Source organism: Neoarius graeffei, chromosome 19 (assembly GCF_027579695.1).
Source record: "Neoarius graeffei isolate fNeoGra1 chromosome 19, fNeoGra1.pri, whole genome shotgun sequence".
Lineage (NCBI taxonomy): Eukaryota > Metazoa > Chordata > Actinopteri > Siluriformes > Ariidae > Neoarius > Neoarius graeffei.
This window is the reverse complement of record NC_083587.1, coordinates 30,536,972-30,552,139: the sequence shown is the minus strand read 5'-3', so window position 1 is coordinate 30,552,139 and position 15,168 is coordinate 30,536,972. Positions and strand designations below refer to the sequence as shown.

Here is a 15,168-nt window from a genome sequence, read left to right as displayed (position 1 = left end):
TGCACACACATCGGTATGTCTGAATTCGTATTTGTACGTCATCTAAACTCATTCCTTGGATAAATGTACAGTAGCTAATAGCTGACAGAATGCACAGGGCATGTAACTTGAAGACTGTTGTATGTAGACCAATGTTACAACCCCAATTCCAAAAAAGACATAAATAAAAACAGAATGTGAAGATTTACAAATCATGGAGGGTCCATTTTTATTGTTTTCTTCATTCTGGAGGCTTTTTGAGGGGTTTTTATACCCACTTCTGGGTATTGCAGACAGCCCAATTTTTTTTCCTGGGCCCTCAGGCACCTATACCTTTGAATAATGTCCAATAAGCTTTCTTCATTTTGACTTCTTTCTTTTGATAAAAGTTCTAAAATGAAAAAAATCACAATGACGTGAATTTGCGAGTGTTTTTTTTTTTTTACTAGTTTTAAAGAGCTGTTTTCTAGAAAACTAAGCAAGTCTCAGACATGCCACTTGGTCACCAAAGTCTCAGTAAACTTTTCAGGCCAGGACTGTGTTAATATAGTTCTAGGATAGCATATGGCTGATATTTTGGTGCCCAAAGTTGGCCCCAGCTGGAAAATTAACAAATTTACCATATTTCATGGGGGGGGGGTCCAGCTCAGAAGGTCCACAACTTAGCAATTTGGAAAGTTGGGTACATTTAGAGTAGGGGCTAAGGCCTAACATATGTGAGAAATGGAAAAATGTTCCCTGTGGTTTTATGAAGCATTGCTTCTACGTATATATGTACAGTGTGAAATACACTAAATTGCATGTTCAGGCATGTTTGTGGTATTGTAATAGAGCCCACAAGATAGCTGCATCCCCTAATATATCATTCTCTGCTTGTAATTTTACTTGGGGAACAATATCATTTCTGAAAAATGTCATCCACATGCACACTTCAAGCACAGTGAAATTCATCCTCTGCATTTAACCCATCTGAAACAGTGAACACACGCACACACTCAGAGCAGTGGGCAGCCACACCAGGGCGCCCGGGGAGCAGTCAGGGGTCAGGTACCTTGCTCAAGGGCACCTCAGTCCAAGGCCGCCCCACGTCAACCTAACTGCATGTCTTTGGACTGTGGGGGAAACTCACGCAGACATGGGGAGAACATGTAAACTCCACACAGAAAGGCCCTTGCCGGCCGCTGGGTTTGAACCCAGAACCTTCTTGCTGTGAGGCGACAGTGCTAACCACTACACCACCGTGCCGCCCCATTTCAGTGCTTTTAATATCATGTAAAAATCCAATAACCACACCATGACAAACTATTCAATAAAACAAAAAGGAAACATTTTCCATTGCCAGTTTTCACATATGTGAGGCATTAAACCCTACTCTAAAGATACTCAACTTTCTAAATTGCTAAGTTGTGGACCTTCTGAGCTGGACCTCCCATGAAATATGGCAAATTTGTTAATTTTCTAGCTGGGGTCAACTTTGCGCATCTGAATATCAGCCATATGCTATCCTAGAGCTATATTAACATAGCCCTGGCCTGAAAAGTTTACTGAGACTTTGGTCACCAAGTGGCATGTCTGAGACTTGCTTAGTTTTCTAGAAAACAGCCGTTTTTAAAACTAGTAAAAAACACTCGTGAATTCACGTCGTGATTTTTTTAAAAATTTTTTATTTCTGACCTAAATAGTTGTAAGGTGGTGACAAGAAAGAAAGTTCAAACTATATATTTCAGAAGTGTATGTACTATAGGGCTAGAGGTGAAAAAAGTTCACCTGAATAGTCTATAAATGAGCATACAGAGTCTTCCAAATGGCTCCAGAAGTAGGTTTGATTTCTTAAAATTGACCCCCTGACCCCAAACCAGTAGTTTATCTCTGCTAATAGTAACATTTCAGCTTTAAAACTTGGCAGTTGGGCTCAGGATACATGTCCCCTTCATCCAAAAAAGTTTAAAGAAAATTAAAATATTTGAGCGTGAAAGTTAAAAAAAATTGTGGTTCATTTGATATGGAATGACCCTTTTTAAAAGTAGAGGTGATGCAACACAGTGGTAAACACGCCCCTGTCCCAACTTTTTGAAACGTGTTGCTGACATCAAATTCAAAATGAGCATATATTTTTCAAAAACAAGAAAATTTCTCAGTTTCAACATTTGATATGTTGTCTTTGTACTATTTTCAATGAAATACAGGGTTTCCATGATTTGCAAATTATCACAATCTGTTTTTATTTACAGTTTACACAGCGTCCCAACTTTTTTGGAATTGGAGTTGTAAAATACTGTACACAGCACTTTAAAGTGATGATGATGATGAAGAAGTTAAATCCTGAATGAAACCGGTTCATTTACAGTCATCGTGCTACCCAAGAGAACAGGCCTAGATAAACTGTGATATTTTATACCACAGCATTATTAAATTCTCAAATCTGATTGGTCCAAAGGTGTTGGTTAATAACAGCTATTCTGACAGTACTTTTGGCTGTAAGTCAAATCAACATATTTAGAACCAACACTGGAACTTTTAATAAATATATAAAAAGCATATTCTTTAAGCAGTTATAGGGCCCGTTTACACGAGGACGCTGTCGGGTAAAAACGACTAAATATTTTATCAGAAGTGCCTTTCGTTTACACGGGGACGGCGTTTCCGAGGCTGAAAAACGGATAAAATTGAAAACGCCTTCCAAAGTGGATAAGTTAAAAATGGCCCCCGTTGCATATCCGTCTAAACTACCCAATACGTGAAACTCGGCTCGGATCTGCTCACGTCGGGTACGCGTTTACGTCATACATATGTCATATACTGCACATGCCAGCCCGGGAATTAAGAAAGTAAGTAAAAAAGTAAGAGCATGTCTGATTACATCGATCCAACGGACCTTCAAGCTGCTCTGTGTTTTAATGCAGTAGATGTGTTTTCCTGCTCACCCGCCCAGCTGGAGCTCCTCAGTTTGGTGTCGCCAAGTTACACACACACGCACGCGCGCGCCGCCTATTCAAGCCGCTCGTGAAACCATAAACCCGAGACTGAAAACAAAACCAGCAGCCGAACGGGTTTATTTTGCTGAGATGGACACTGCCTTTTCTCTTCTTCACCGAAACAAGAGTGAGTGTTACTTAATAAAGGCAGATTAAAAGAGTTTCGGTTTGCTCCTGCTCCTCCCTCGAGCACTACAGTACCTCAGCCGGACCGGTGTTCTGTAAAGTTATCCTAGCAAGTTCTCATACAGACCGTTTTGACTCGGCCAAAGACTCGACCAATACGCACAAAACATAAAAATCGGCAAATGCGTGAAATTCTCACCGATTTTCTATCAGCCCAGCTGATCGGTGGGACAAAACTACTGTTAAATTTTCCTACCCTCCTGGATTTCGCGCATGCGTAGTAGGCTTGGTAGGATACCTTGACAGAACAGCGGCGCAGATGTGCAGATCAGACAAGACGGAAGATGTTGCGCATGCGTGCAGACATAGCGGAGACATTTATGCGTCACCGTATAGACGCAGATTTCCTCCTTGAAAACGGTCGTGTAGACGCGGAAAAAAGTGAGAACGAAAATGGACTTTTGCGTTTTTGTTTTATACCGTCCCCGTGTAAAGTGGGCCATAGAGGTAGCTCAAAATGAATCTAAACTATAAGGTATACATTTTTATTAATTTAAGTTTAACAGAATGAAATGACATTTCAGTCCAAATGTATCGTAGATCGTCAGCCAAGACATGTCTGGCTGATCAGTTTAAAATCATGCTACCTGATTATTGGGCCTCATTTTTCAAACTCTCAGTAGTGTGGAAATGTTTTTGTAGGACAAACCAAACAACCAGATTTACATACAAATGTTTCGCTAACACTGAATTTCTTTATTGATTAACACCACTCACCGTTAAATTACCAAGCACAAAACTCCATAAAAAGCAAAACTCATGAAAACAAGAAAATGACAGCAAAATGGTGAAAAAGCACCTCCTAAAGACAGCGTGTGCAAATTCTTCCAGTAATGCAGCTCAGCCACTGTAGAACGTTGACTGCAACAGGCACGCATTCACTCTTTCTGCTTTTATACGCCAGCATTTTGTCCTATTATTTTGTCCTGGCTGGATGGCTAGTCTTATTTGTCTTAATTTATTATTTTGTTTTGGATTGCTTTTTGGTATTAATATGGAATTAGTTTGTTTGTTTTTTAAATGTATTTTGAACATGAATGAGTGTTTTACAGGGAAATACGGGACATGGGGAACCAAAACCACAATATAAATCTCTATATGTCACTCATGAGGAAATTGATGAATACTGTAGTTTTGATAAATTTGAGCACTTGTTTGTGAATGTGTCTGTATTTTAAAAAGAAAATCACACGTTGGCTTCAAGATGTGAAGTTTATCTTCTCTTGTTGAGAAACTCACATTTTTCATAAGAAATACATTGCGGATCCGAATGACACATTTCCCAATATTTCAGTCCGATGACGTCACTCCCAGTGTTTTCCCACTGACTAGATGTGCTTTGTGAAAATGGCGAACCGGTTCAAAATTAAAATTCTTTTGATGAACTTGAATTTTTTTTTGCAGATGTGTCCATATAATATACAGTGGCATGAAGATATTAAGTTTATCTTCTCATGTTGAAAAATATTTCACTCATTCGCTTCGCTCACTTGTGATTACATTATCAGCATTGAGCAGACGCTCTTATCCAAAGTGACGAACAACATACCCAGAGCAGCCTGGGGAGCAGGTGGGGGTTAGGTGCCCTGCTCAAGGTCACTTTAGCCATTTCTGCTGGTCTGCTGGAATTAAACTGGCAACCTAAGCTGCTTCTGTGACCATTAGGCCATGGCTTCCTGATATGATGTATACATTCACCACTCAAAGATGAACTTCATATTTTTACGCAACCATGTAATATCTTCAATTTTTTTTTTTCCGCAGTCCGGTTTCCATCAAATCCTGCACTCTGACTGGCTGGCGAGTGGGTCCGTATCCTACAGTACAGACCCCGGTTACGGACCTCTGGCGACTCGCTCGTTCACAACATAGTAGCAATTTTTGTCAACATTTATCTTTTTTATAAGATTTATTTATAAGATTTTTATCAAAAATCTTATAAATTTTTGCCAGCATTTCTCAGCATAATAGCATTAATTTTACATCATGGATAGCGATAACGACAGTCTTCACCGCGAAAGCGAGTTTTACTACCCTGAGGAAAAAGAAATAAAAGAAAACATTTCAGGAGAAAGCTAAAAACCTGTAACTTGCTAACGCTGAGCAAAAACATGGCTAAATCCTGAATGACTCCTATTTGTATAAATAGGGGACTACATAGGCGGCAAAATGTAGTTTTTTGTTTTTTTTTTCCTGCCATGGAAGTCCACTTGTATACCGAGGACGAAGCAATTTGCATTACAGCTGTGAATGAGGATTCAAAATGGCGGCTCGGCTCGGTTTTCCCTTTCGGGCGCTCTCGTTTTCTGTTAGAATTTGGGAAAGAAAAAAATAAATATATTATTTACCAGCTTAAGGTCGGTCCGTATGGTGAAATACTGTGACCTCAGCCCAGAGGGCCTTGGTCATTACTTTCAAGACCTCGGTCACGGTATTTCACGATACGGACCTCCCAGCTGGTAAATAACATATGTATATATTAGTATAAGGATTCAAACATTTTTTCATAAATACCACATTTCTTTGGTAAATGCTCCTCTGAACGATTTACAAATCAATTCATTCTTATCCTGCTTGCTAAATGAGGCCCAATGGAACCAACAAGCAATCAAACCTTCCATCCTCCAGTTTTACATTTAGTAATGTGTCTTCCGAACTCATTTTAATCTTTATATGTTTTAACACCTAAATTTCTTACTTTGCCTTTTTATTCAAAAACGCTACATTCTCATTACTAACTCCAATATCCTCCTTACTAACGAAAATAACTTGTGTTTTCCCTGTAGCATATTTACACTAATGAACAAGGAGGAGTGTATGACAGGATGAAAAAGACAACGAGGAACCAAAGAAAGAATAATCCAATATACGTCAACTTCCAAAACACGAGAGCACAGAAGAAAGGAAAAAGATGACACGCATTCAAGTTTCAACTGAAAAGACTGATGATGTGATGAACCAGTGACCTCGTTTGACCTCAATGATTAGATTGACAGGTGATGAAACCATACTGGTGTTGAGTGAAATAGGAAAGGACTAAGAGCCACTGGAAAATATTCCGACCACAGAAGGCCTATGATGAAGGCCAATTAAAAAAAGAAATGGATCATAAATGCAGTGATGATATCCTGTGGCCTTCTGAAATGATGGCAATTTTTTGCACATTTAATATTGTCGTTTATACAACAGTGCTATTGAATTCTGGAGTCTAATTGCTCAGCAGGTGTTGATTTAACAGCGGGTGACTCTGACAGGAGTCGCGACTCTAATTTATGGCACTGGTTCTAATACGTTATTGTTTCTATAGTAACAGCATACACAGAGACTTGTATGATGGATGCGCAATAGAAACAGATTAAAAACGTGTGAATGTTGCTATGGTAAGTTTTCTGTAAAGAGAGAGGCCTATTTATTATTTAAAATCTAAGGAAGGAGTTTCCAGTGTCACTGCTTTATAGCATCTCATCTCGTTATCTCTAGCCGCTTTATCCTGTTCTACAGGGTCGCAGGCAAGCTGGAGCCTATCCCAGCTGACTACGGGCGAAAGGCGGGGTACACCCTGGACAAGTCACCAGGTCATCACAGGGCTGACACATAGACACAGACAACCATTCACACTCACATTCACACCTACGGTCAATTTAGAGTCACCAGTTAACCTAACCTGCATGTCTTTGGACTGTGGGGGAAACCGGAGCACCCGGAGGAAACCCACGCGGACACGGGGAGAACATGCAAACTCCACACAGAAAGGCCCTCGCTAGCCACGGGGCTCAAACCCGGACCTTCTTGCTGTGAGGCGACAGCGCTAACCACTACACCACCGTGCCGCCCCCTGCTTTATAACAGTCAGAGGTAAAGCTATAACCTTAAGTTTTCCAACATGGAGAGCTTTGCAGTTTCTCAACTTGTCTCAGCTGAGGCTGGTGATGGAGTAACGAAAGTGCTAACTTGTTTCACGGACATGTTCGACAACATTAAATGAAACTATAAACTGCAATTGTTGGCAAATTGCTGTGGTGTAAGAAGTATAAAACACTTCTGGATGTGCTGTAGTGGTAACAGCAACCCTGATATTTTTTTTAATTTATTTTTATTCTTTACTTATAATTGTATAACCCTGTTTTCCCAAATGCCTACAATGACCTGAATATATACTGTCCCTGAGTCCTTCATGGCACCTCTTTCACTAAGGTGTTTTTTATTAATAAGACTGATGTTTTATCTTGTAATGAGATTATTCATGACTTTTTTTTAGAAGCACACTAGTCCATTTTAAGATGTTCTTACTTTTATACATACAGAAATGGAGAAACAATCTCTGAAGATGTGATGAGAGAAGAGCAGTTATCAGTGGATTACAGTTGGAGGATAAACTGTCTGTGTTAGGCTCAAGAAAAGTATTAACGACTCTAAAACGCTGGCTGTAATGTGAATGATTGGGCTTTTATAGATGATGCTGTTGGTGGAGGGTGGGTGTGATGGACAAGTTTTAAAAAGTGCTTGTAATAAAAGTGTTTTTGTTACCTCCGAGCTTTCTTTCTTTAACACACACACACACACACGCGCGCCCCCATTCCCAATTTATTCTTGCCAAGTCCCACCCACTACTAAACTTTTCCCAATCACGCAACAGCTACCAATCTGGGATGGCGAAGTGTAATATGTGCTTTCTCTGAGACATGCAAAGCATGTTTTTGAATAGCTGTGTAACACACTCTGAGGAAATCGCTATCTACCCTCTTCTACATACACACACTCACAGGTGCACACAATTGGCTAGTGTCATTCTGATTGACAAGAAAAAGAGTAAAGCCATCCCGCCTCCCTGAGAGCACAGCATATTTTGTAGTGTTGCACTCTGAAACTGACACTCAGAATTAACAGAAATGCAACTATTTATTTATTTTTCGTTTGTTTGTTTTCCTTCTGTTCAATGTTATGTACTCAATTACGTCCATTTTAGTTCCAGGTTGTAACGTGACAAAATTACCTCTTTGTCGCATATTTGTGTACCTCATCCCAAAATGTTATTTTATTTTTTTAACCTGATGGTTATAATTAATTCTTCTGATCAACACACAAAAATCTATACCAGTGAAAAGCACACACTACAACTATTATAGTATATAAGACATTGTTTTTATTTTCCTGTATGTAAAAGCTGACCTATGTACAATGACCAGTCATTCCACATATGTGTATGAACAGATCAGTGTGAAGAGGAAATGATCAACAGAAGCAGCTACATCTCTGTACCTCAAAACAGCAAACACAGTTACAACAAGTTAAAGAGAACAGTTCCTTATCTGCCGTTCACGCGAGCAATGAATAAGTCACTCGTCACTACAGAACTGATGATATGGGCGTGACCTCTCCAGTATGGTAGCTCCTACAGTTGGGGGGAAAAAAAAAGAGCTGGGTGTATTTTATACTCTGTCGCTTTTGTCTAATAAAAATGTCATAATTTGAAATAAAACCCAGGAGAAGACGATGTTGAAGTTATTTGGATTTATCTCCACGTTGCATTGTAACTAATTTGCAAAAATCTTTTTGTGCTAGAATCCTCTCAATACCAGTTGTGGAAACCTTTACCTTTTTAATTTTTAGTCTTGTTGAATTCTCTATTAATGGTCAGGGATGTTGATTAATGTTCTATAACAGCAGTTCCTGACAATAGTGCTTGCTGGACTTCAAATCAGGTTTATATTAATATGAAAAAAGTGAGTCATTCACAGGGACGTGAATGGCGTTTGGAGATTTTTATTTAACATTGCAGTCAGAACTTGCCTCAAGGATGCTCCACAACATGAAATGTACATAGCTACTAAACACAGTAATGAACTAGAAGGGCACTCGGTAGAGTGTATACCTCCGCCAAGCCACATATTATCAAGATCAAAATCAAATCACTTGAAGCTAGGATAATACTAAAGCTGTACACCAAATTTCATCCAAATCCGTTCACTACTTTTTGTGTTACATTAGGAACACATTTAAAAACCAAAAAAAAAAACCCTGGATTCACATACATATCTGGATCCTGGGTCTACATACATATCCAGATTTGCATCAAAATCTAATCAATTGTTCCTTGGCCCATGGCCCACCTTTGCTCCAAATTTCATTTAAATCCATTCACTACTTTTTGACTTATGTTGGGAAAAGACAAACACAAGCGGAGGCAAAAACGACCTCCTCCAACAAAGCTGGTGGAGGTAATAATTAAATACACTGAACAGGCCACGCCCACAGGAAACAAACAGTGACTTGCTAGTGTGAACGCAGAATGAGGTTTACTCAGCAGTTAATGACATTTTAAAGTTGCAACATGACACATTAGACAGTAGAAACTTAGCAAATACACTTCAACAGCAAGTCAGACTATTTTTCAGGGGGAACAAAAATCAGTAAAACAGGACATCTTTTAAACAAAGCCCTCGTGTAAACACTTCTCCATTCCAATATTATTTCCAACCTGACCTTTTTGACTTGTTCTGCAGCACTAAAAGTCGAGCTGAAGTGATTTCCTTGGAGACTTACACAGACTTTCCTTCACACACACACACACACACACACAAACAGAGTGCACAATGTTCCATCATCCCTTCATGCTGGAAGAAGGAGAAAACTGTATCTAAAAAGTTAAATATTAGAGCTCTGAAATGTGAATGTTTTTATTGTTCCTGTTTACATTTAGTTTGTGTGTCAGGCTGCAGCATTGCCTTCTGGGTAAAGATGTGTATTGAAATCTACCCATCGAATGAATTCACTCAAGCTGAACCAGACATGGAGCAAAGTTTATGATGGATTTAAACAAGTCAATAAGGGTGCTACTGTCAGGAATGGAAAACAGTGACACCATCAAAGAGACACGCACCTTTAGGATGTATTTTCACCTGGATTTGACATGAATATACAGTGATGCTTGAAAGTTTGTAAACCCTTTAGAATTTTCTACATTTCTGCATAAATATTACCTAAAACAACATCAGATTTTCACACAAGTCCTAAAAGTAGATAAAGAGAACCCAGTTAAACAAATGAGACAAAATATTTTACTTGATCATTTATTTATTGAGGAAAATGATCCAATATTACATATCTGTGAGTGGCAAAAGTATGTGAACCTCTAGGATTAGCAATTAATTTGAAGGTGATATTAGAGTCAGGTGTTTTCAATCAATGGGATGACAATCAGGTGTGAGTGGGCACCCTGTTTTATTTAAAGAACAGGGATCTATCAAAGTCTGATCTTCACAACACGTTTGTGGAAGTGTATCATGGCACGAACAAAGGAGATTTCTGAGGACCTCAGAAAAAGCGTTGTTGATGCTCATCAGGCTGGAAAAGGTTACAAAACCATCTCTAAAAAGTTTAGACGCCACCAATCCACAGTCAGACAGATTGTGTACAAATGGAGGAAATTCAAGACCATCGTTACCCTCCCCAGGAGTTGTCAACCAACAAAGATCACTCCAAGAGCAAGGCGTGTAATAGTCGGCAAGGTCACAAAGGACCCCAGGGTAACTTCTAAGCAACTGAAGGCCTCTCTCACATTGGCTAATGTTAAGGTTCATGAGTCCACCATCAGTAGAACACTGAACAACAATGGTGTGCATGGCAAGGTTGCAAGGAGAAAGCCACTGCTCTCCAAAAAGAACATTGCTGCTCGTCTGCAGTTTGCTAAAGATCACATGGACAAGCCAGAAGGCTATTGGAAAAATGTTTTGTTGATAGATGAGACCAAAATAGAACTTTTTGGTTTAAATGAGAAGCGTTATGTTTGGAGAAAGGAAAACACTGCATTCCAGCATAAGAACCTTATCCCATCTGTGAAACATTGTGGTGGTAGTATCATGGTTTGGGCCTGTTTTGCTGCATCTGGGCCAGGACGGCTTGCCATCATTGATGGAACAATGAATTCTGAATTATACCAGCGAATTCTAAAGGAAAATGTCAGGACATCTGTCCATGAACTGAAACTCAAGAGAAGTTGGGTCATGCAGCAAGACAACGACCCTAAGCACACAAGTCATTCTACCAAAGAATGGTTAATGTTTTGGAATGGCCAAGTCAAAGTCCTGACCTTAATCCAATTGAAATGTTGTGGAAGGACCTGAAGCAAGCAGTTCATGTGAGGAAACCCACCAACATCCCAGAGTTGAAGCTGTTCTGTACGGAGGAATGAGCTAAAATTCCTCCAAGCCGGTGTGCAGGACTGATCAACAGTTACCGGAAACGTTTAGTTGCAGTTATTGCTGCACAAGGGGATCACACCAGATACTGAAAGCAAAGGTTCACATATTTTTGCAACTCACAGATATGAAATATTGGATCATTTTCCTCAATAAATAAATGACCAAGTATAATATTTTTGTCTCATTTGTTTAACTGGGTTCTCTTTATCTACTTTTAGGACTTGTGTGAAAATCTGATGTTGTTTCAGGTCATATTTATGCAGAAATGTAGAAAATTCTAAAGGGTTTACAAACTTTCAAGCACCGCTATAGGATACCATATTTGACCTAATTAGTGCACAGGATGCGTAGAAAACATCATATGGCCATTATTATTGATATCTTATTATCCATTGATACTAATACACGTATTGTAGATCTAGATCTCTAAATTCTGAGGATTGGCCATCCGCCATTGTCATGAGGCAAGGGATGGGGAGAGATGAGAGATGCAGAATCAGTCTGATTGGGTTAGTCCATGTCAGAAGTTGAGAGGGGGTGCATCGTTTGAAAGTTTTTAACACTGTTTTTCTCTTCAAAATATTAATAGATAGAGGTCTTAAGACAATCAAGTGTGTAATTGCAATAATTTCAAGAAAACTTCCCATTATCTCCAATGGAAACATATAACACCCACCAGGCCCGTTTCCCCCTTTTATAACTTGGAATTGCTGAATCACTAGCAACAAGGAAGCGGGTCAAATGAGGTCAAGCGGGGGCCAGTCCTGCAATGGCAATCTTCAAAGTGGCAAGCACAGTGAGGAGCTACCACGTGTAGGACTGTTTGGACCACAGAAATTGGCCAGACTCAATTGAAGATGATAACCCTCATGATAAATATGCAGTGGCTGTTGTGAATAATGATAAAACCGTCAGCCACATTCCAAGAGAACTGAGCAAGATTGCATATTTCTTTCTGGAAAAAAAAAAAACGGCAGGGAAATTTTGTGTTATTACTTCTGACAAATAACCACTCAACATAAGATAGTGGACTGGAAATAGAATGCTTCTTCTGATTTATTGGCAAGGAATTACTTGTGAAAAGGCTGAGAAATTTATTCAACAGTCAATAAGGTAAGATACCTTGCTGTTTTTATGTCAGTGACTTGATTCAGTGTGTGTGGGTGGGGTGGGGTGGGGGGTGGGGGGGGTTCACTAATTAGGTCGAATGTGGTGCTGTATATCTGGTGAATAACCAGACCTTTTCTTTAAAAGCTAATTAAAATGAACACCACATGGACCGTCCCAGGTTAAAAAAAATAATAATAAAATACATACTAAAGGTAGAAAAGATGTGCCCTTGACTTTAAACTCCACTAACAAGTTTAAAAAAAAAGTACAGTTTGGTATCTTTATTTCTGACAGTGCATGTTCTGCTTTGTGTGATTAACATGGGGGGCTCAGTTTCACATCACAAATCTCCACAATACACAAAGAGCAAAAACACTGAAGTGCAAATCAGGCTTGGGTTAAAAGTGCAGGGTGCAAAAAAGACTTTTTTTTGTTTGTTTGTTTAGAGAGAAGCTAACTGAACACTCCTCTAAAGTGTGTGTTTGGAAATGAAAACGTACAACCCCGATTCCAAAAAAGTTGGGACAAAGTACAAATTGTAAATAAAAACGGAATGCAATGATTTACAAATCTCAAAAACTGACATTGTATTCACAATAGAACATAGACAACATATCAAATGTCGAAAGTGAGACATTTTGAAATTTCATGACAGCAACACATCTCAAAAAAGTTGGGACAGGGGCAATAAGAGGCTGGAAAAGATAAAGGTACAAAAAAGGAACAGCTGGAGGACCAAATTGCAACTCGTTAGGTCAATTGGCAATAGGTCATTAACATGACTGGGTATAAAAAGAGCATCTTGGAGTGGCAGCGGCTCTCAGAAGTAAAGATGGGAAGAGGATCACCAATCCCCCTAATTCTGCGCCGACAAATAGTGGAGCAATATCAGAAAGGAGTTCGACAGTGTAAAATTGCAAAGAGTTTGAACATATCACCATCTACAGTGCATAATATCATCAAAAGATTCAGAGAATCTGGAAGAATCTCTGTGCGTAAGGGTCAAGGCCGGAAAACCATACTGGGTGCCCGTGATCTTCAGGCCCTTAGACGGCACTGCATCACATACAGGTATGCTTCTGTATTGGAAATCACAAAATGGGCTCAGGAATATTTCCAGAGAACATTATCTGTGAACACAATTCACCGTGCCATCTGCCGTTGCCAGCTAAAACTCTATAGTTCAAAGAAGAAGCCGTATCTAAACATGATCCAGAAGCGCAGACGTCTTTTCTGGGCCGAGGCTCATTTAAAATGGACTGTGGCAAAGTGGAAAACTGTTCTGTGGTCAGACAAATCAAAATTTGAAGTTCTTTATGGAAATCAGGGATGCCGTGTCATTCGGACTAAAGAGGAGAAGGACGACCCAAGTTGTTATCAGCGCTCAGTTCAGAAGCCTGCATCTCTGATGGTATGGGGTTGCATTAGTGCGTGTGGCATGGGCAGCTTACACATCTGGAAAGACACCATCAATGCTGAAAGTTATATCCAGGTTCTAGAGCAACATATGCTCCCATCCAGACGACGTCTCTTTCAGGGAAGACCTTGCATTTTCCAACATGACAATGCCAAACCACATACTGCATCAATTACAGCATCATGGCTGCGTAGAAGAAGGGTCCGGGTACTGAACTGGCCAGCCTGCAGTCCAGATCTTTCACCCATAGAAAACATTTGGCGCATCATAAAACGGAAGATACGACAAAAAAAGACCTAAGACAGTTGAGCAACTAGAATCCTACATTAGACAAGAATGGGTTAACATTCCTATCCCTAAACTTGAGCAACTTGTCTCCTCAGTCCCCAGACGTTTACAGACTGTTGTAAAGAGAAAAGGGGATGTCTCACAGTGGTAAACATGGCCTTGTCCCAACTTTGAGATGTGTTGTTGTCATGAAATTTAAAATCACCTAATTTTTCTCTTTAAATGATACATTTTCTCAGTTTAAACATTTGATATGTCATCTGTGTTCTATTCTGAATAAAATATGGAATTTTGAAACTTCCACATCATTGCATTCCGTTTTTATTTACAATTTGTACTTTGTCCCAACTTTTTTGGAATCGGGGTTGTATATCTATGTACCATACCATATTTTATGGACGATATGTCACCTTCCTCTAGACACACTGCTCTAAATTCTGCCTCCTAAGAGAAAAATCAAATCAATATGTACATACAGATCTGGAAAAATTTAAGAGACCACTTCAATTTTTTTCTTAAATTAGGATCCCGATGTAGGGCAGCCATTTCATTACAGTGTCTATGCTGGAATTCCAACACAAGCACACCTCATTTTACTTAATGAGGTACTAATTAGGTGATTACCTGAACCAAATCTTGTGCAACAAGTATAAAAACCACTGCTGTGGTCATCGCTATTCTTTTGCAATAGGACCACATTGGATGACAAAACAGTGCTAGTAGTGCCTTAAATTTAATTGGAATACAAAAATATCTGTTCATCATGCCAAAAGAGGTTAAAAAGGAAAAGTTTTGAGTGAGAAAAAGAAGGGTTTGATTCTGGCTTTACTGGCAGAGGGATACAGTGAGAGTCGGGTTCCTCAAACACATACCTATGAATAGTAAAACTAGAGAAACTGATCATTTTGGCATGGTCTCAGTTTTTTCCAGAGGTGTGTGTGTTACTTCATTGTAATAACTCCCGTTAGATTCGAGGTGTTTAAAGTGTGTGGGGCGTAGCTTACCAAAAGAA

At 39.4% G+C, this 15,168-nt stretch overlaps 1 protein-coding gene across 2 annotated transcripts in view; it reads left to right on the top strand.

Annotated features, from left to right (window-relative positions):
• Positions 1-7,666, top strand: part of cd226 (CD226 molecule) — a 28,899-nt gene extending 21,233 nt beyond the window's left edge. The window contains exons 7-8 of one of the 2 annotated variants that reach the window (XR_009650693.1): positions 5,927-6,136; positions 7,445-7,666. Coding sequence is in view for 1 of the 2 variants with exons in the window: in XM_060899989.1 (XP_060755972.1) it covers positions 5,927-6,055 (129 nt within the window). In the remaining variant the exon portion in view is untranslated. Of the gene's footprint in view, positions 1-5,926; positions 6,773-7,444 lie in introns of those variants that run through there. The other variant, XM_060899989.1, reaches the window with a different exon arrangement.
• Positions 7,667-15,168: the final 7,502 nt, after the last annotated feature.